Genomic DNA, 22130 nt, shown 5'->3' on the forward strand with positions numbered 1-22130 from the left:
CGAAAAGAGCGGTGTTATAAGTTTGACCGCTAAATGTGTCTGTCTGTCTGTCTGTGTACGTGGCACCGTAGCTCGTCACGGGTGAACCGATTTGAATACGGTTTCTTTTTGTTTAATAGCTAATTTTTATGCGGTGGTTCTTAGATATGGTAAAAATCGGTTCAGCCGTTCAAAAGTTGCGAAATGAATATTGAAAGTCGGGGTTATTTTTATTTGTCTAACAAAAAAAAAATTCTGTAATCTGCCAACCCTAATGTCAAGAAAGTGTAAAGTAAGACTCAGCTTCATTCCGTGTACGTCAAAGAAAACGGCTCCACGCGTTATTTTAGACGTGAAATAAAACCGCATCTCTTTGCCTTTGCGTGTCTGTGACAACTCAAACCAACTTTGAGAACCACTGGCCCTTTTAAAAACCAACCAACAAATAACCCAGATTTTCTTTGCGACCTAGTTTGTTTAAAAAATATATTTGATCCGTATCCGTACGTATTTACCAACAATATAGTCATGTTTAGTTACACTCCTGACTCAATCATACCATTTTCTATAATGACACAGATGATTGTGTTTCTTCATAATCATATACACACAATGAGTATGCGTGAAACAAATATATTTCCATATTTAGTTGTGCCTGACACTTCAATTCAGCAATCATTACAATTTCTCTATATCTAAAATGTTATCAAAATCCTACACATGCTATCAAAAATATATCCTAAATAAAAGCCAGTTCTTTAGCATGATCAACAGCGTACACCAGGCCGGCTGACTGAGATGGCCAGAACACAAGGACAAGAAGCCTCCTCTCTCTTCTACACAATGGGCCATTGTCCTTACTCACTGAGCATTTCGGGATCTGGGGTAAAGGTGTATTTACACTAAACGAGCGAGTGCACATTGAGCTCATTGTATCCCGATTCGACAAATGATGTTAGTTTAAACAGATATAGAGAATTTTTCGTGGTTCTATCAGATTCTAGGAATATTCTAGGAATGCTCGTTCGCTTGGCGTAAATTTCGATACAGCATGCGAAGGGCTTGTGTTTTGTTCAGGCTGATTTACATCAAGCGAATGCTTATTCCCCATGCCTGGCTCTTCAGTCTTGCCCGGTCCGGACATGCTGTCAAGCTATAACCAACCATTGGTTGGACAGCCACATGCTTTAGTTTTCCTTTGGTTTAAACGCTACTCGAACAAAGCAATGCACTATTTGAATGCTCTTGCTGATGTTCGTTCGTTTAGTATAAATGTACCTTAAGTGAAGTCATTGTACGATCGTGTTCTTGTGTTTTTGGCACCATTTTGATATGCGATAGGCAACCAAAAGAGAATTTATAAAATATCCTTGTTTCAACATCTGTGTTTCGTATTATTTGTATACTTTGACCCTATTATTGTTAATTTACACGCGTAGTTGGATGGAAATAATAATTTAGTCTAATCTAATAATAAATTTCATTTAAAAAAATAAATGAGATCTATTATAAGGTCAATAACATCCAATTGAATATAACTGTACTATCGATCACATGTCAAGTCCTGCGATTTTTTATGCCGCAGCGATTAATTCGCAATTAATTTGGTTAGTTTGTTGTACTCTTATATGTATACCACCACACTAACAAATTACAAAATTTATTCATAAGAAAAAAGTCTACCAAAAGAGAGCGACGGAAATTAAAGCGACTCCGAATTAAAAAGTTAAGCCCTATTTCACAGGAAACCAACAAGATTCCATTATCATAATGGATGTATAATATTACATTAATAAAGGCCTTAATTCCCTCGAAAGATATCGAGGCTAATCTGGAAGTAAATTGCGTCAATTAAAAACAACAATATTTTATGAAAGTAACACTGTAATTAGTAATTGTACTGACATGGTCCGCAATTGGCATGATAGAGCTATTTAATGTAAGGCTATTTTTAATGCATCGAGGAGCACGTCGTATTCTAAATCTTGATGACAACCTACGTACGAATACATTATTTAAACTCGAGAAGTTAACTTTGTCACATTATAACCCACCCGTACTAAAAATAATAAGTTTGCCAAAAACATCAGTCTGTCTTTAAAAATTGGTCATCAAAACCGCTTGATTCATAAGCGAGTTAGAAAAATATCGTCCAATGCAAACAACGACGGCAATTTAGCAAATTCTTTTAACTTTTCAAGAGCTTATGCTATTGTCTGTATCATTACATGGAATGCAAATGATTACTAACAATATTGTTCAATATTTTGCACTTTTATTTTTCGTACACAGCGTAATTTTAAAAAATTGTGAACATGCTTAAAATGATCTCCATCGCCGCGTTTCAGTTCAAATTGTATTCAAACAAGGCCTAAGTAAACTTAGTGACGGCGCAGGCGCACCTCAAGCGCATCGGGCCGAGGCGTTTGAGCCCAAAATCTAATGGCTTCACGGTCTGCGACTCCTTATATGTTTAAAACATTGGGCATAATGGTCTTATTTGTTACAACGTCATATGTACAGCAACGACCTTGGTTTTCTCGTGGCTTATATGTCAGGCTTAATTTTTTTCAGATTGTAACTTTTTAATAGACTAATAACGTTGAAGTTAACTTTCCTCGCTTTATTATACTCTGTACTATCGCGTATCATAACAAATGATGATTATTTTGGTATAGTTGATGCGTTGACTACACTACAGTCTAGTGTGTTTATCTATCAAGGCTTATGAACACTTTCTTGTAAATTTTAACAACAAAATATAAACTTAAATACTAGGAACTAAGCCAAACGATGACTGACGCAGAACTACCAAATATATAGATTTGAATTTTGCTTTGGAATGTATATTTCGTATGTCTAAGGTTAAATAATAAAACAAACAAAGAATGACCCGAAAGTATTTTCTGAAAATATATTGCACCCATCTGCACTAATCTTAAAATAAAATTTGGATCAAAATGCTTGGTTAGATTATCTTCATTAATTAAAACAAGGTGATAAAAATTCCATTAAAAATTTAAAATGAAGCTTAAAGTTTTCGTTGTAAATTTTTATATCAGGATATTAAAGTCGAGATAAAAAGGGTGCCAGCAAAAGTTTTGTTACTGTAAAAATGTTTTCTTTTTCGTTTGATTAGTCTACAATTGGAATTCTCCCAGGTTGCATTTTTATGGCAAGTAACTGGCAACCTTCATTTTATTCTGATTAAATTTTTTGGCCTTTCACTGAGTGCGTGTCCCTTGGGGTCGTAAGGGATAAAGGTATCTGCAATGTTTTGTTATTCTCTTGCTTGAATTATATAAAAATTGTATTGAGTTTACCCACGCCTAGGTATTATTATATATAAATGTATTCATGATTATGCAGTTAATCTTATTCTTATTTAATTATCTCATTAGCCACCTAAATTACCCCACTTTAGAACTATTATAAAAGTTTATTTATATTACTTTCACTGTATGTCTATGTAAGTTACGCTTCACTTAAAGCCTTAAAACAAGGAGGTCGAAAATAAAAGAGCAGAAAATTAGTTATGAAGATTAAAAGGCTATTTGTTTCGATCTAGTGTTCCACTAATGGAAATAATAATTTTGTCACAGGTCGCAGTTTCCCCCCGCCGCCAAAACGCTGCCGTCATGACGTTGCACTGGTGGATGCACTGGTTCTGGGTGACGACGCTGCTCGTAGCTGTTGGTAAGTGTCCTCTCGCTCATATTCGCGTGGTTACATTCCAGGTTGTGAGGGTGCGATAGCCCGAGTTTAGCGTAATAAATAAAGCGTACAATTCTGAAGATTATGATTTTACAACTGGCCGCGTGTCTGACATTTTCTGATGATAAAGCTTTGGAAATTTCTTTATTTACTTAAATGGTATATAATAGAAAAATAGAATTCGTTAAAGTAAAATAGGTGGACTTAAGCTAAAAGCACAATCTAACAGTCAATCTTTGGTCGTGGATATGTTGTGAGTTCTTGCAAAATGATTACATATTCTGCTTCCCAGAAGTCGTCGTCAATCTCTGCATGTCGTTCCATACAGTCGCTCTCCTAACGAAGGACTAATTCCATTTCAACTCATACATATGCATCGACGGAAGTTGTGAGGGCACTCGTCTCAATCAATCGCTCGTTATAATCATATGCTCTAAATATAGTGATTTTTATTAGCAGTAGCTATTCTCTAAAAGTATATCGAAATGTTGAGTCAGAAAGTATACATAACGTTTATTGTATGAAAATTATTACATTTCAATGATATACAATCAATTAAATAACTATTACCTCCCTATATGACATGTCCTGTGTCTTGTTTTATTCTTTCACCTATGAAATTGGCTTTCTTTTCCCTCTTCTACCTGCGGTGAACTTGGCTCTACATTTATTGGAATAATTAATTTGATTTATTTTAAACAAACTATTTTCCTCTACGTTTCTGATCACAAAGACGTGTACTTGATAACATTTTACTGCGTAGTTGTTGGTTTTCCCGCTGTAAAACTAATTAAACTCTTCATTAGGGGCTTAATTGGGAAACCGTATTCAGTTCGTTACAAAGTTGCTCTAGTTAGAACAACCTCGACAAATTCATTTGGCTCCGAAAACGAATTAAGTTTCCAATAACAAAAAAGCAAAAAACATCTTTTTAAAAAACTCTTTAGTCAAACGTTTTTAAACTAAACTGCAGTCTCAACTTTTTTAAATGAAAGTTATCTTCGTTTTCCGAAGTTGTTTCTGATGTCAATTTCAAATCAGTGTATTGTGTTGCTGGAAGTAATAGCTTTAATATTAAATATATAAATTCATTATCATTTGACATTTCCTTCTTTTCTACATAATGGTAAATCTTTATTATTATATTGATATAGATTTTTTTTTAATCGGAGAAAACATAGACGTTTCATAAAATGTTTAACCTTGAATTGGTGTTGTCTTTGCGACGTTATAAATGTAGAAACTTCGAAACCCTTTTACCGTCACATTAGGTACAACTTCGGGGCAACTCATAAAAGTTTAAATTAAAACATTAGCTGGGAACAGGTCTGAGAAATAGTCGTTTGCCAACACTCCACACCGCATGGCATATACGTAAACATGAGCCTGTCTGTTGTTACCATGTTAGCGTATACATTTGCTGACATAAAAATACTATGTAGACCCTACACATATGGGCATCGAAAGTTTTGTTGATACAAATGCAGAAATTAAAAAGACATGACATCAAGAATTTTCAAAGTCTCTTTGAGAAACGACTTGATGTGATTTTTTTTATATGGGTACTTTGTACTTGTACATTAAAGTCCTCTAGTCCTTTCCTTTAATAAATTTAAGCGACAAATTAAAGGCAAATCGACTTCAGTTCAATATCTGCTTTTGATTTATTTATTTCTATAATACTACAGATTATTGAAAAAAAAGAACAGAAATAGCAACAAATAAGAGACAGGCGTGCAATGTAGAAAAGGATTCTTCCAATGCTTCCAACATAACAAGTAATTGGAAGGAAAAAAAATGAACCAAAACGTAGAGCAATAAGCCCATGGTTATTTAGGATTTTGATAGTCTACATTCTGACACTGTACTTATTTGTTCTCAACACAAAACTAGTTCGGAGTAACACCAGCCGTGTGAAGTATTCAAATAGCTATGTGAGAGTCTGCGATACACGAGGTGTTCCTGTTTGCATACCAAATCTTTCAAACGGAGCTCTAAGGACTGCCTACATTATTCAGTAGCTCGCAAATTAGTTACCAAGTATTTATGTGGGCAAAAAAGTAAAAAAAGGAATTGTTTAAAGTTACTTCAAGTTTAAGAAACATTATGCCAGAAAAAGAATACATCGTCCAGGTAAAAAAAATGCTGTTGTATAAGATTTTTTCCATATTTTCTTACATAAAAGGATATATAATATATTTTAACTCTAAGTAGCTATATTTACTTAATTTCGCTATCAGTTTTAAAATATTAATTATCACAAATCAGTCTTCTTAAACCTACTAGAATTTGATGGTACTAGTTCTTAAGATCTAAAGAATTTCTTTTAAATATTTCCCCTCGAAACGGCTGGTTTTAATTATTAATCGTGTCGTATAATTATCAATTTGCCAGAGAACTGACAGCTTTAAGATGGACCATCTTCTTGTCACAATGCCACTAACAATTCTTATTTGGTTTAGCATCTCTTTTATGATATATATGAGGGACCTGCAAGGCAATATCACGTATTGGTGCTAAGTGATTCACTGTGACCCACTGGCAGCGTAACGAATTTAGATTCAGCTGGTGGTTTGTATTGTCTTGGTTACAAAATGTAAGCTTCTGTGTCAATGTGACTGCGATAACTTAATGTTATATTCAGTTTTTTTAAATCATAGCAGTGGTATAGTCTTTCATCTTCGTCAGTCCTACCGTTTTTGGGAATAAAAGCAGAAATAATTGGGCCTAAAACCCGTCTCTGATACTAGTCTGGTCTGTTCTCTGGTCCACGGGGCATACCTATGTTTGCTATATCTTTATGGGGTTGGCTTTCTTTATCTTCCCTCTTCTTTCAGTGCCATTTCACATCTCCTTTCTTTTTCTTCCTTATTCAATTTCAATAAAATACTATTGTGTGTAAATCTACTTTGGACAATTGAAATCATTGTTCAAAATTTCATATATCTATTGAAAAACATAAGTAATATAAAATTACTTTTATGGTAGGTATGTATGGACTTACGTCCATACATACCATTCCTAGAACCTTCATTACGGAAAAGAATACTGAAATGTATTTTCGGCCATATTGTATTCTCCCTTTACCGCCTTCAAAGGACACCTGGAGAAAATTGCAGGAAAGCGGAAGACGCATTTACGGTCGAAATAATTCGGACAAGTCGCTTAACGGAGCACATTTATTATTCAGTGAAACTCTTAAGAAATTTTCAGACGAAATATGATTTTATCCTGTTGATGTACAAGAAGTCTTGTCAGAAATATGTAATAATTTTATATTGACTCTTATAAATTATTTTACCCATTTCTGGGAAGCTCAATGTCGACTTAGTTGAGACGATCAAAAAGGAGAAAAAATATGTCTATTCATTTTCAGCTCTATTAGACAATAGAGCTGAAAATTAATATTTTTTTTTCACCGTCAATGTAAAGATATCGTATAGCAATAGTACCAATCCCTGCTATAAATCTAAGTGATGATGGAAGCGTTAAATGGCAAAGAAAAGGTCGAGAAATCTTCGGGTCGTAAGGTCGTTGGCTTTATGGGACCATAGATCCATACTTTATGAGTGAACATGTTAACTCTGCAGATATTGCTTTTTAATGACCCATGGGTAGGGTAACCAGCCGTTAGAATTTTTACGGAAATTTATAAAAAAATAAGATTTGAAAAAAATTTAGATCATAATAAGTAGGTGATGCCCATTATATATTTTATTCCTAACCACACGAAAGAAAGTAAGGATTTGGTTACCCTACTGGCATGTCATCGCTGTTTCCTGTGGAAAATGTAAACATATTCATATCCATATTTTTATATCGTTCTGGCCTTAAGCTATATTTTATTTGAGCAAATGAAAATACTTTGCGAGAATTTTCATTCGGTCGCATCGCAATGCAATTAGGGTGATGACATTTTAACAATTCATCATATTTTTATTGTTACGCTTAAAAATTATCTCAGTATCAATCAACTGAATTGTATCACAGCATAAGCAACACAAAGAAGTGACACTCTGTAGTCATTTTTTAGGGTTTCCTAAGCGAAGCCTTGTAGGATCACTTGGAGTATCACTTAGAGGTCTAAGCGTTCTCAAGAAAATGTTCGTCATAAGTTAAGTACATATATTAAATACTCGGGTCTCGTCTTGTAGGATCACTTAGATTAACACTTAGAGGTCTAAGCGTTCTCGAGAAAATGTTCGTTATAAGTTACTTATATTAAAATACTCGGGTCTCGTGCAACTGTGAAAAAGTTTTTATTAGTCATTGCACGACGCAACGTTGATATGATAACGTTGAATTTTTGCAATTTATTTCCTTGGTCCTAGAATCATGAAATACGGGCGTAGGCGAATTCGCGGGCTGCAGTCTTTAATTAAAGATGCTATAGCTTATTTCTGAGATATTTCTAAAATGTGTGTTCTTTTCACCTTTTTTAATCTCGTCGTTGAGTAACATCCTTGCTCTAAATGTAGGCATTATCATCGTGCCGTATATCCAGTAACCTTGGCAAGTTGCGCAAACAGCTCACGACTACTATTGATATGAAAGGCTTCAGGGATGTGACTCCAAGGATTATACCGATATATAGAAAGTAACCTTTAGACCAAACTGTTAGAAAAAGCAATTGACTTTTTATAACACACATTTTCCTTTGTAATGTATATGCGACAAGTCCACCTTGTGCCTTAAATTTTTTATTTTTCACATTTACATCTTATGTACATTTTTCTCTTTTGGAAATAAATAATATTCTTATAGCGTTTGTGAAATTATCGCTTTGAAAAAGTTAAAGCTTTCAAAGATATGACCAAATAAAAATCAATAATTATTGGTATCGTCCGAACGCTCCATTCTAAATGGCGCTGGCATGTGACGTCACTTACACATATCACTAAAATAATATGAAAGAAATTCGCTTCCCGCTGTCTGTCCCTTTGTATGCTTAGATCTTTAAAACAACGCAACGGAGTTTGATACGGTTTTTATGATAGAGTGATTCAAAAAGAAGGTTTATTTATATAAGGTAACATAAATGCACATATACGAAAAAGAATGTATTATCTTGTAGTCTCGCACTTTGCAGTGTTAATCTTGTTAGCAGCATATGTAGCATACGCTTGCATACTCTTAACGAGATTACACAGTTTTCTAGGCCAGCTCTGAATACAGCCTCGTTTACATCAACATCAACTGGGATTAAGGGTTTTCTAGAATTTTTTTGATACTGAAGAGAAAGTTACCACATGCTCAGCGCCTTTTATTCGATTGGGATGCTTTTAAATTGTACAATTTTTTCGTGCAACTTATTTATTTATTTATTCAATACATAAAATACACTATCATTACAGAGATACTCAGTGCAATGACAATGCCCTGTGGATCCCTAAATGGGATAAGTCCGCCGTTGTTGTTTTTTCTTTTATTTTGTTCGGAAAGCATGCAGTTAAAATAACTTATTACAAAACTATATATACTCTATTAGACCATTAACATGTTCTCGCATCTTGTATTCATTTTATGTTAATATTATTCGTACAATATAGTTTTTACAAGCATATACTAATAATAGAGTCACGAGTAGAGTTACTTTGTCCACGGCTGTTTCAACTGTATCCCAACTAAAATTATAAATGCGAAAGTAAGTTGTTTGTTTGTTACCTCTTCACGCATTATCTACCAGGCCGATTGTTATGAAATTTGGTATGAAATAACCTGGAATAACACATAGGGTACTTTTTATCCCGAAATTCCCACAAGAGCGAATTCCCACGAGGCGCAGCTAGTATTTCAATATTCGATCATAAACCAGCCTGAAAATACTAGATACCAGCACAGTATTTTAATTTGTAATCTTATACATACACATATTATAAAACAAAGTCTTCTGCTGCATCTGTTTGATTGTGATAACCCAAAAACTACTGCCCGAATTTTCATGCGGTTTTCACCAATAGATTGTATGATTTCTGAGGAAGGTTTAGGTGTATAATTTATTATGTTTTAACCCGAGCAAAGCCTTGACTGATCGCTAGACTCATATAATAAACAAATTATGTAATTTATATTACTTTTGCTAATTGCAAACAATCTTGTAGCTCGTGAGTTAAAAAGTAATTACTTTTCCTAATAAGTCCCATGCGCGTTTGTATTGTTATAAATCGTTTTCTAGATCGCAATATTATGGACGACGTTGCTATAATAGTGTAGTTATTACACCGCTGTAGTGATTATATACTGTGTCTTTGCAAAAAAAATAAGTATATATCTTGTCTGGGTGGTTCACAGAGTGTTTCGACCGCTGCAGCCGCGCTGTCATTACGTTCCGTCAATTTTCTTGAGCAAGGAATCATTTCCGAAATCAATCAATACTAATATTACAAAGAAAAAAGATTTGTATTTTTGTTTGTAATTAATAACTCAAAAACTACTGGGCCGATTTTGATGAAATTTGGCACAGAGATTATCGAAACTTACAGGGGTGTAGTAGGCAACTTTTTATTATGGTTTTAACCGGGGCGCAGCCGGGGTGGGCCGCTAGTCATTCATAAAATTGACATTACTACAGTACAGATTAAATATATTAAAGTCAGATAGTAAAACGAATTCTTGTATTTGTTAAAATATTACAAATTGTAATGACAGTGCGGACTGCAGCAGTCTAAATGCTCTGAGAAACAACACCTATGCATCATACCATATCATCCTATGCATATCTACCGTGATAACCTATCACGTACCTGTACCTAGATTGTTCTAATATATTTACAGTTGTCTGTACATCAACTATGTTATATGCTATATACATAATATTGATTACACTATGTTTATTGACAACTATCTTCTCGTGAAAAGAAAACATCGTGACTCGCGATCGTGACAAAACTTTAAATGTATGTAGATGACTGTTTTACACCAAGCGAGCGAATGCTCATTTTATTATCACTCTGGCTGTCTAACCAATGGCTGGCAACTAGTCCAGCATGGATAAGACTTTATATTACAAGCTCGAAGACAAAATTAGATGACTGATTCGGGCCATGTCGAATTAAAACTTGATAGAATCTGAAATAGTATAGAGATACTCCATTATCCCTTTTACTAGTGTGTTATGAATTAACACTAAATATTTAAACTTGAATGATATTTCACTCAGTTATTAAAGTCCAATTATCATTTCGCATCACAGAAAATGTAATTTTTCCTTGTATTCTTTAAAGCCAGACGCGCTGAAGTAATGTAATTTGGCTGTAACTCAGTTTCAGCCTTTTCCTGGCATTGGCGGGAAACAACACGATAATCCACTTCTGATAACTCCACAAATATATCGACGTCCCGCTTGTTTTTTACACGGAAAATAGAGATGGATAGTACCATTATAGCTTTACATTACGGGGTCAAGGGATTTGAATTGAATTTAGATAAGGACAAATGACACAATTACGGTTAGTCTCAAAATAGGTGTCGCTGTGTTGGAAAGTTTGTCTATTTTATAGTTTGATTAGGACCATTTCGTCGCATGTGCGACGGTGGTTTTATACTTTATACTGGGGCTCGATTCTCAGTTAATCGAATCTCATTTAATTATTTATCTCCATTTTTTTTAAAACTTTGAATCAGTGTCTGTTTTAAACAGAAAATCACTATGGAAAACGTACAATCAAAAGGACCGATCTATTGAACTTTTCCATTGCGAATTTACTTGAAACCTTTGAAAATAAATTAGAAATAAAAATTAAATTACTCGTTTTCAACCCCTGACTCCGAAGTGGCTCACATCCTCTCATCCCCTGGAAAAGTGTTTTTTTTTTTTAGGACCAGCTGTTGCCTCACAAATTTTCACACTCCCTTGGCCATTTCGTGACATTGGCACATAAAACAGTGTTGGTTGGAAGTGATTTAGTAATTTTTTGCGCACAAATGGAAAATGTTTATTGCATTTCCGTGCCTGAGAAACGTTTATACAAGAAAATTAAATTAAAATTAAATAAAAATAAAATTAATTTGTTAAAATGTGATATGTTGGCGCGACCGGGTATCTATGGATAGCTAGGGTTTGCGGAGCCTCTAACAAGAGCAATACATTTTGCCCTAATTCTAGATAGATAGATCTAGTTTTATCCTATGTGGCCAGATATTTGTTCCCATGTACCTAATTAGCTAGATTACTTAAAACCGAACCAAGGGGCCCGTACACGTACTCGTGAGCACCGGCCTTTAGTCTAGTCTTAGACGCTACAAGCGTCTGGCATATTTGTAAATTACGCGATCATTCCGCTATTTTTATTGTTATTGTTTTTTAACGAAGATATCAATCAACAAAAAATACAAGTACGAATACGATATTTTCTCCACGTCGACAACGTCAAATTATGCGTGCATTCATCCTTGGAAATAATGTTTATTTTGATTGTATCTATGCCACAACCATCGGATATCCTCCGCTTTATTTCATTGACGTGACTACTCAGCTAACTACCGATTGCCGTGTTTGGTTCGGGGTTCGGTTCTATACGAAATATTATAATTTATGTAGAATATCTTAATGTCAAAGCTATTCTGACTTAACGGTTTGTAGTTAATCGACCTCGAAATTCAGCTAGGATATCTGCGGGTAGGGTTGCCAGGTCGCCAAACCTAAAAGTCGGAGAGACCAGAGCAGACGTTTGAATTGTTTGAGTTTGAAAAAAGGCTGTACACTCAAAATTATTGTTGATTTCGTGTCTATAATTATATTAATACGACAAAAAGATATCAACACCAACCCTTTTCTTGATTATTTACCATAAATCTTCTTAAATTCTAATGAAATATAAATAAAATCTAATGCCAAATTTATTATTAAATTCAATATTTCGATTACAGTCGCAATATCGATATTGACAGTGATCTATCGATAGGCATCACTACTTGAATAGCCTTTGTCACCCGGAATAATGTACAGATTTTGTTTATAGGTAAACTTATATATCTTTGCGTTGTACTAATATTAAGTAGTTGTAAATATTGTGAATCAAGTACAATTAGAAAACGACACAGGTGAAACACGCAAGCTGTAGTGGCATTGAACGCGATAGTGATTGATCATGATTAATGTACTTAGAACTGTATAAATACTGTTTTTTTTTTCATACACAAATTTTGCAAATGTTTATTAAGTAGTAAGTACTAAAGTAGTTTTCGATAGAGAACTTTCACCAAATATTTATTCTATTTTTATTACTTTTCAAATGTTTGTATTTAACCTTTAGGCGACGTGTCCCACTGCTAGGCATACGTCAAAATTGTTGTACTTTTAACATAATCCCCAAAATATTTTATTCAATATAATTATTTGTGTAAAGACCAGCGCGACGGACGGACACATTTTCACTGAATTATGTATTCCGTATTTCAACGAAAACATTTAAACAAGCCGAACAACAGTTAACAATTATGAACTTCTAGAATAACAAGTCTTTGTTACACAATTGTTTACCCCACCAGCGGTTCATACACGCGTGTATGTAAATAGCTACAGCCATTTCATGAATTTCAAATCCATCGGAGCGTTGAACCTACGTTTTTTTATTCCGATAATTGTCCCTATACATGATGTTAAGTGCAAACAAATGTAGATTTATCTATTGTCTCTTAATTTTAACAAAAACATGCCAATCGCAAATGATTAATTAATTAAATCAAAAAGAAATCGTTACCAAGTTTTTGTACTTACTGAATGTATACTAATGAATGAGTCATTTTACAGTTCGTTAATTTCAACGATAAAGTACAATAACTCATTTCGAACATTTAGTTTTAACTTCGTCCATATCTCTCTCTATTTTCAGACATCGTTTTGACCTCCCTGTGCGACATTATTCTGGCTTGAAATTTTGGAATACCCTCTCTTAGCGCGCCTGCACACCCTAAAGAACCGTGCTATGCTCGTTAGTGTCTGTGGATGACTATCAGCCAGCTACGGAAGAGTTCTATATACTTATATTGATTTTGATTCCTATTTGATGATTGATGATATGTGTTTTATAATAACTGGTATATTTTTAAATCCCAACTATTTAGAATAATAGACCCAAAAAAGCCTTGATTTTATTAATACTAAATAAATTGGACTATTTCAGAGATTAACTTTTTCTGTTCCAGGCAGCGCAAACACCTTTGCTGCACCGCAATCTGAAGAGCTGCAGCACCTAACCACAGATATGATCGAACCCCCCGCGCCGTCCGAGAGACAAGGCCGAGCCATGTACTTCACTAAAGCCCCACTCAACATCGCAAAACCTCCAACCAACCAAACAGACACTAACCTTACTAGAACTGACGTGACCAATGTAAACACGACTGCGAATAATACAACAATCGATATTGTCCATCCCACGATACAATGGACACAAGTGAATACCAACGTGACAGACATAAAGAATTCTTCGGACCTTCCAATTGTGACGGACAGCAGAAATGTGTCAGTGATCCCCGTGATCGCAAACCTGACGGATGCTGAGAATACGACGATAGTTATAAAGAAAGTTAATCTGACAAAGCAAGATTTTGTCAAAGAGGACAGCGCAGATGGAGTGTCTGAGAGTAGAATAGTGACGGAGAAGCCTCTGTCGCTCGAAACGGCGTTCGTCCAGACGAGGATCCCGCCTAACATAGAATCTTCTAGAATGGTGGTGGACCACGGTGATGGTGGGATGGACACTGGGGCAATCGCGGGGATTTCGTTCGCGGCTCTGGTGCTCGGGGCCCTGGCCGGGAGTACAGCCTTCGTCCTGTATCGCAGGCGGTACTTGAACAAGCCCCAGACTTTGAACGACAAATGCTCAAACCCCGATTCCAGTGGGTATCTTGATGACAGCACTATCAGGGTATGTATGCTACTAATATAATTTAAAAAACTCAAGCTATAGGTACTAAAACTATTTATTTAAACCATGGTTTTTACTCAATCAAGTAAAATTTACTGGATGGATTTCTATGAAATTTTAAATACAACTATATAATAGAATATGACCTGGACTAGCCCATAGGGTTCTTATATTTCGAAATTCTTGCGGGAGCCCGGTGCTAGTTTTTTTCATTTTTTAACAATCACATTGCTTTCGAATTTGTTAAGTTTATTCGGTTCCCTAACAGTCAGCACTCATATCAGTGTTAATACTCATATCAGAGTTTAAAATGACCAAAAATCTGTTAACTCCTCTTATGATTGTAAAGTTTTTTCCGAAGTAATCTGACTGTTGTCAAATTGTATAAATTTTTTCCAGATCTTTGTGCAAAATAATTGCTTTCCAAAAGTTTAACGAGCAACAAAAACTCTTATCCGAAAAATGGAAATACTTGAAGAATATTTTGACAATAATGAATTATATATTTCAGGATAATTCCGAGGAGATGTACAGCCTCGACAACGATTCCTTCCTGAACTCTTTGGAAGCCATGACGATACAGAACTATTGGACTGACACGGTGAAACACACCAAGCTATAACTTGTTTTGACGACTGTACGTTCATATCTCGACTTCGTGTAACAAAGTGCTCAGAGACTGTTTTCCAAATATTTATATGCCACCAATTATAATGTAAATTTGATATGTCAACGTTAATAGATAAAATATTTAAATTTTTTTTGCGAAATAAATATCTCTTTTGTTTGCAATAACCAAAGAAATGTTAACAAAATTTCACAAAAAAAATTAAAAATATTGTTTCAAATTCAGAATCACAGAAAAAACAAAAATAGTTTGTATAGTTGGCTAGTCTAAACATTCTTCGTTGATTTGGAGCATTAGACTTTATATAAAAACTTTTTTTTTTATATAACGCAACTTGTCTATATATTTTTGATTTAAATAATGTCCCCTGACTTTGCAGTGAAACACATGACAATGAAAAACTATTATTACCTATCATATTCAATAATAAAAGAAGAAAAAATAATGTCATTATATTTTAATTAATCTTAATATTATTTATAGTACATCCTGTACCTATTGTTTAATATAGTTTATACTCGTAATTGTAAATAATTTACGTTGTGATAATTTTCTTAACCTTTTAAGTCTAGTTTCACTATATTTGTTAAATAAAACCACTGATTTTCAGGATTTCCTTTTATTATTTTTGCCTATAATTGTTAAAATATAGCTAATACATTGATCTGCTGATATAATAACGATATTAATAAATAATTACTACATAACTACAACTTTATCTAACATTTTATATATATATATAAAATGATATTTTTGTTGCTGTTAAGTAATAACTTAACAGCAACAAAAATAACATTTTATGGCCAATTAAAAATTTTTAAATCCTCATTTTTGGTTGGCTAAAAAATTTTAATCTGAATATTAAATTGCCTTCTAAAAATTGTAGTTAAGTAGTAATTAACTTAATACAGTGAAAAATGTTTCCTATGTAATAATATCAATAATAATTACCTATATTTTTGTCTCTGTTCATCGTAAACAAAATAATTTTCCTAACCAATGGTCCTATGGTCCTATGTGTTGTCATACTTGCGATCTGAAAGTTAAAAATGCGTTTATTGGAGACAAAGATATAGAGGGTCCATTTTTATAGTTTAGTTTTAGTGGATTTGTGATCTCAGTGCATCAAGTTGTTTAATAGTATCTTAGAATTTTAATTTGTCCGGAATTTAACAACTTTGTAAAACAACGTGGGACAAAAATGTGTTGCTAAATGACTTTAGTATTAGTGTATCCTTTATAACGCTTAAATATATCATAGTTATGATGTATCTGTATGTATCATAATTAGGAATATATGAGTATTTTGTATTTGCAGTATTAGCCACGTAATGTTTTGAATTAAATTTTCCAAATATAGAATTAGAACCTAAGTGTTTTATTCTGTATTTCTAAAACATACTTCATTCGGGATCAACTTGCTGTTCTAGTTATATCTGTATCTAAATATAGTTATATATTTAGAGCAGACACATTATTTTACAATATTTACATACAAGTTAATTTTGATCTAATGCTCTCGTAAAAGTTTGACTATGAAAATTAATTATATTGTGTAATTTAGGACGTTGGCTTAAATTCATATCAGGAATCTTAAAATTATTTTTTTTTAATCATTGAAATTATGTATGTAATTATATGTAACAGACAAATGTATAAGTTATTTTTATTTGTTGATTTTAAAAACGAATATTTATTTTAAATTGTGATTTTAACTTCCGTCCATTGTATTCTCTTTTCGTTTTAGAAATGCATTTAATTTAACTAAACAAAACAATTGTTTTTTTTTTAATAGAAAAGTTTTAAACTAAGTACGTCATTAATAAAAATTATAAATTGTATGATTGACCCGACAATGACATTATAAAATCAATAATTGCATGATTTTTTAAATAAAATATCCTTACTTATATTTTCGTAATTTGTTAATTTCACATGTGCAAAACTGCTACAACAACCAGTCAGAAATACTGTTGAATACATATTGTTTATTATCAAAAATCAATTTCTACTATATATATTTACATATTCCTCCGAAATAAAAATTAATTTGGTAAATATCTGCTGTTAGTACATACTGATATGTGTCTGTAGCTTTATATTAGATTTATATAATGGTCATATCAGAGTTAGTGTAAAAAAAATTATACTGAATATGGTGTTTCAAAATAATATATTTTGTGTGAAATTATAGATTAAGATGGTAGCACTTCTAAAATTGCCCGACAACTATATCTATATGATAAGGCAAGTATGGATTACCTCTGGTACAAAAAAAAAAGTATAATCCCATGAATATATTTCTATTGTCATTTTATTTCGTCAATGTATTTTTTTACAGAAAAAACATAGTATGAAAAAAAACAGGAAAATTCATAAAAAAATACTTTGCACACTTTGGGTGGTCAATGGACCATGCGAGCTCTGGTTTGGCTCTTTCAAATTTTCCTGTTTTTTTTTTCATATTTTATACTGTATATAGTATATAGCAGTTATGACAAAATACTTTTGTGTCTCATTCATTTGCCAGCAAAATTATTATAAATCTGTAGTTGTCTGGTTATAGTGTTTAACCTTTTGCCCATGTCATTGTAGGATAAGTTTCTCTATTTAAAATAACATGTATGTTTTTTTTGGCGCGGTCTTGACTATAATAGTGCGAATAGAATACTCGATTTGAAAAATAAAAAGTACAGTCAACAACACATCAACCTGCCCAAATTCATTGCAAACTCGCCACTATTATCGCGCCATAGAGCTGGGTAACTTGATGTACTAGACATTTTCTGTAAATAAGACAGTCTAAAAATTTATATTAATTTAAATCGTGATACTTAACATGATATGAACAACCTAACATTTTAAATCTAAAAATGTCAGTGGTTCATATAATGTCATGAACTTACCTATATTAACAAAAAAGCCCTTTAAAGTCAAGGCCTGCTTGTTATTACTTGTACATTTAAGATTACATAAAGCTGGTACTTACACAGTGGCCATAAATTATGGCATGGCTAAAAGGCAGTATTCAGAAGTATTGGAAATTCCCAGGTGCTAGGAGATATATTTTATGTATGTAGACAAAAATGCGACAAACCCCTTACAATTGAAGACGTGTTTGTGAAAAGTAGTGTTGTAATAAATTGTAGATTACGGTATTAAATCTATTTTTACTTGCATTTCTTTTTTATTTTATGCCTTTTTATTGCGAGTATTTTTGACTTCACGCTTTATTTTCTCAATCAATATTCTTGAAATTTTTCATAGACATGAAGTTTTAATTTGAAGTACTGAAATAGACACCTTTCATCCCGGAAAATAACTGCTCCCGTAGGAAATTAACGCGGGCAAAAGCTAATAATATGTAGTAAGCATGTATTGTATCTGATAACGATACCATGGATATAATGTTTAAACATTTACCTACACTGAGAATTGAACTTGTACCTTAACATAGCGTTGGGTCTAGTTCGTAACGTTCGGGCCTGGTTGGTTAAATGGCAACTCGAAATTTCTGTCTTTATTGTCAATGTCATCTCATCTGTCTGTCAGATCATAAGATGATTTGATTGATACTCCTAACTTTGATTAACTTGGTAGGTCTACACTTATCTACTCATATTTATTACAAATATAATAACATTTAAAAATGGTTAAAGCGTGGTACATGGATACCGAAACCAGTGATCAACGCTTAGAGCACCATAAAAATCCACCAGAGTTCATTTCTTTGGAAGAATTATACAAAAAGACCGGAGTGGAGTACTTTAGCGTAAGTTTATCAATATATTTTTTCAATTTTTATCCCATTGCTGTTATCAGAAAGTCAATGTCGTAACGAAGAACTGATAAGACAATATAAGGAGACCTCTTCTTCATATTTATACATATAATTTGACAACTTCCACGACGCGCCACGAAAGATGAGATCTAACGTAGAAAGATTTGTCTGCGCAATATCAAAATGGCCCATAAATAAATCATCTACAAAGTAGCCCGTACTCGGGCTGACTTGATGGCAGCTTGCAATGAAGCCATCAAATGGCTCGGTTCTGGCAAGAATATATTTAGTACCCAATTGAGTGTTGATTTGCCTTCGACACGCCAAGAAGAAGAAGTATAGACAAAATGTAGATATGTCAGGTCTTATATTTCATGGCACACATTGTCCTTCTTTTATAATTTGGTATTCAGCACATTTAAGTCTGATTTACATTGATCTAGCTAGTGTGTTCACTTGCTAGATCATTGTAAATGTAACTCGTGGATTGGAATCTCATAGAACATTGTAAATGTAACCGGATCCAAATATTATGTAAAGGAGTAAACTGCATCCTTTATGCAAAATACATATACAAATTTAATAAGCAAAATACATACACCTACATAAAATGTTTCACAGTTAAATGTGGATACCTACACAACAGATGGTGTGCTGGACAAGATAAAGAAAGACCGAGGCTACACATACGAAGACCAGATTGTGTGCTCCAAGGAGTGCCTGCCCAACTATGAGGAGAAGATCAAGTCATTCTACATGGAACATCTGCATACTGATGAAGAAATCAGGTGTATATTTATCCCTCTCTTTCCGTCTCACAACTGGGAACATTCCCATTTGCATTCGCACCTGTAAGCTCAGCTTCAGTATAAACCATAAAATTTTGAAGATTATTTATAGTAAAATTTGGCTTGGAGATAGACTTAAACTTTCAGAAGTTACATAGCCTACCTTTACTAAGGTCAGGGTCTTGTTTACCAGTAAGTTGTAAACTGTGTGCACTAGGAAGAATGATCCTTATTCTCACATATTACAAAATAAAGTCCTCGCAGGGTCTGTCTTTTTGCGAAAAACTCAAAAACTACTGCATGAATTTTTATACAGTTTTCACCAATAGATAGTATGATTTCTGAGGAAAGTTTAAGGATTTCGATATAACTAATGAGTTATAAATAAAATAACAAAAAAATTACAAAGCTGATATTTTTAATTTTAATTACTGAATTTTAATGACTATGTGAAATCTATTTTAGATTTGTTCTGGATGGTTCTGGCTACTTCGATGTCCGCGATGGGTCCGACCTGTGGATCCGGATTGCAGTGGCGGCCGGAGACATGATTGTCATCCCCAGCGGGATCTACCACCGGTTCACGCTTGACACCAATGTAAGTGTAGTCTATTTATTTAATACTGCCTGCTACTCTTGATTTAAAGAAGTATAATATGTTGTAAGTAAGTGATGACCTGACCAAGATGTCACAAAATCGATAACGTCGCAAATACGCGACAAATGACAATCAGTGGTATTCTACAATATAACCAATATAAAAATTTGTCATCTACCCTGCAATTTTTTCCTTGTGTTTTTCGGTGAATACCGATTTCGTCCCCTGGCTACACCTAGGTGTGGGCGTAAAAAACTTTGTTCGTCAAAAATAAATATTTAAAAGTTTTACTGAAGACTGACAAGAGCGTAAGTATTGAAGAAGATATGAATGATTACAGAACTATATAAAAGCGAAGCGCTTCTTCATCGGCGAGCCGGTGTGGCTCGCGTACAACCGGCCGGCCGAGCGCGAGCCCTGCCGCGCCCGCTACCTCCGCGCGCTTCGCCAGGGCTTCGCCGCACCCAGCTGAGGTGGGAATTTTGGGAATTTCTCAGCCCATGAATCTATAGATAACACTGGAACCCGCACTTCCAAGAACTTCATCTTTTTCTCAAAATACAAACTGAACCCCTAAATGAAAAATGAAATTAAAATAGTAAAGATAATATACATTTCACAATTGGAAAAAACAATGAAATATCGTTATAATAATTCGAGTCGGAACAGTCAAATTAATTTAAATCAGTATGTAGTCACAGCAATTAGCCTCATTCAGATCTTCTGTGGAGCAGGAGGATAGGATACTTTTTAATTCAAGGTGTATACATATATTACTATCTCTCTCATCTCCTTGTAACCTTATGTAATGCGAGTTATATGTATACTTAGGTATTACATATAAATATAACTTTCATTGCGCAACAAGAAGTCGGGTAACAGATGAAAGACAGTTCTTCATCATAAATTAAAAAAACAGTTGAATTATCTATGGCTTCATGTGTCCTAATCCTGAAACTGTTTTTGGGTCCTAATGAAAATTAGGCGTTTGACGCCATTTTCTTCATATTAAATATATCATTTACATACATATATTAATCGTTGTTATGTAGTATATAATAATCAGTGATATTTTAATTAATACACATCGTTATTGTATAGGCATTCAAATATTTTTATACACGAAACAAACAGAATAATGAGTATATATTAGCTTCATATAGTTGGATGAAAAGCTTTAAATTTTATCTCAAGAGTACATACGAGTATATTCGTTTTATTTCATAAACCATTTTAGGTTTGTTATTTTTACTTACAGCCAATTTTACGTCTTTTATTTGGCTTCAATTTGTTTTTAAGTTCAAAGCACTTTAAAATATGCATATGACATTTACTCATGCAGTCTCTACCAGTCAGTAGTGCGGGTATACAGTTCACTTTTCATTCTCTTTATGCATTAAGAAGCCGTCGACCGATCGCGTTGCGTTATGGTTGTCGCATGGATTTAGTAAGTACTTCATCGGAGTACCTACTAATTCCATGGGTTGTCGTCACAGTGCCACACTGATTGGTCGGCTGTGTTTCACTGCGAAAATATTCTACAGTGAAAAGTTAAATGCAAATTCGACATATCAGAGATGTCTTGACCTTGTACCTACTTCTTCAGTAAAAAAAAAAACAATATGAATGTGAATGACACGCATGAATGATCGAAAATAAAATGTTTTGCTTATTTATTTGGCGCAAAAATGCATTTTAAACATGGGTTACTATTTAAAAAAACATTACTTACATTTGCTGAACTATACGTAAAAGTTATCGTAGATATTTA

At 33.6% G+C, this 22130-nt stretch overlaps 2 protein-coding genes across 3 annotated transcripts in view; both read left to right on the plus strand.

The window, feature by feature from the left end:
- The window catches only part of LOC128677517 (uncharacterized protein), a 54183-nt gene extending 38549 nt beyond the window's left edge, over positions 1–15634 (plus strand). For both annotated transcript variants that reach the window (XM_053758441.2, XM_053758431.2), the window contains exons 3-5: positions 3582–3675; positions 13840–14564; positions 15076–15634. In XM_053758441.2, coding sequence (XP_053614416.1) covers positions 3618–3675; positions 13840–14564; positions 15076–15186 — 894 coding nt within the window. In that variant the 5' untranslated portion in view covers positions 3582–3617 and the 3' untranslated portion in view covers positions 15187–15634. The remainder of the gene's footprint in view (positions 1–3581; positions 3676–13839; positions 14565–15075) is intronic.
- Positions 15635–18751: 3117 nt separating this feature from the next.
- LOC128677201 (acireductone dioxygenase-like) lies at positions 18752–21980 on the plus strand. Its single transcript, XM_053757883.2, has 4 exons — positions 18752–18964; positions 19595–19761; positions 20227–20359; positions 20700–21980. The coding sequence occupies exons 1-4, from the start codon at positions 18842–18844 to the stop codon at positions 20829–20831; spliced, it is 555 nt and encodes a 184-aa protein (XP_053613858.1). The 5' UTR covers positions 18752–18841; the 3' UTR covers positions 20832–21980.
- The last annotated feature ends 150 nt before the right edge of the window (positions 21981–22130 follow it).

Source organism: Plodia interpunctella, chromosome 2 (assembly GCF_027563975.2).
Source record: "Plodia interpunctella isolate USDA-ARS_2022_Savannah chromosome 2, ilPloInte3.2, whole genome shotgun sequence".
Classification (NCBI taxonomy): Eukaryota; Metazoa; Arthropoda; class Insecta; order Lepidoptera; family Pyralidae; genus Plodia; species Plodia interpunctella.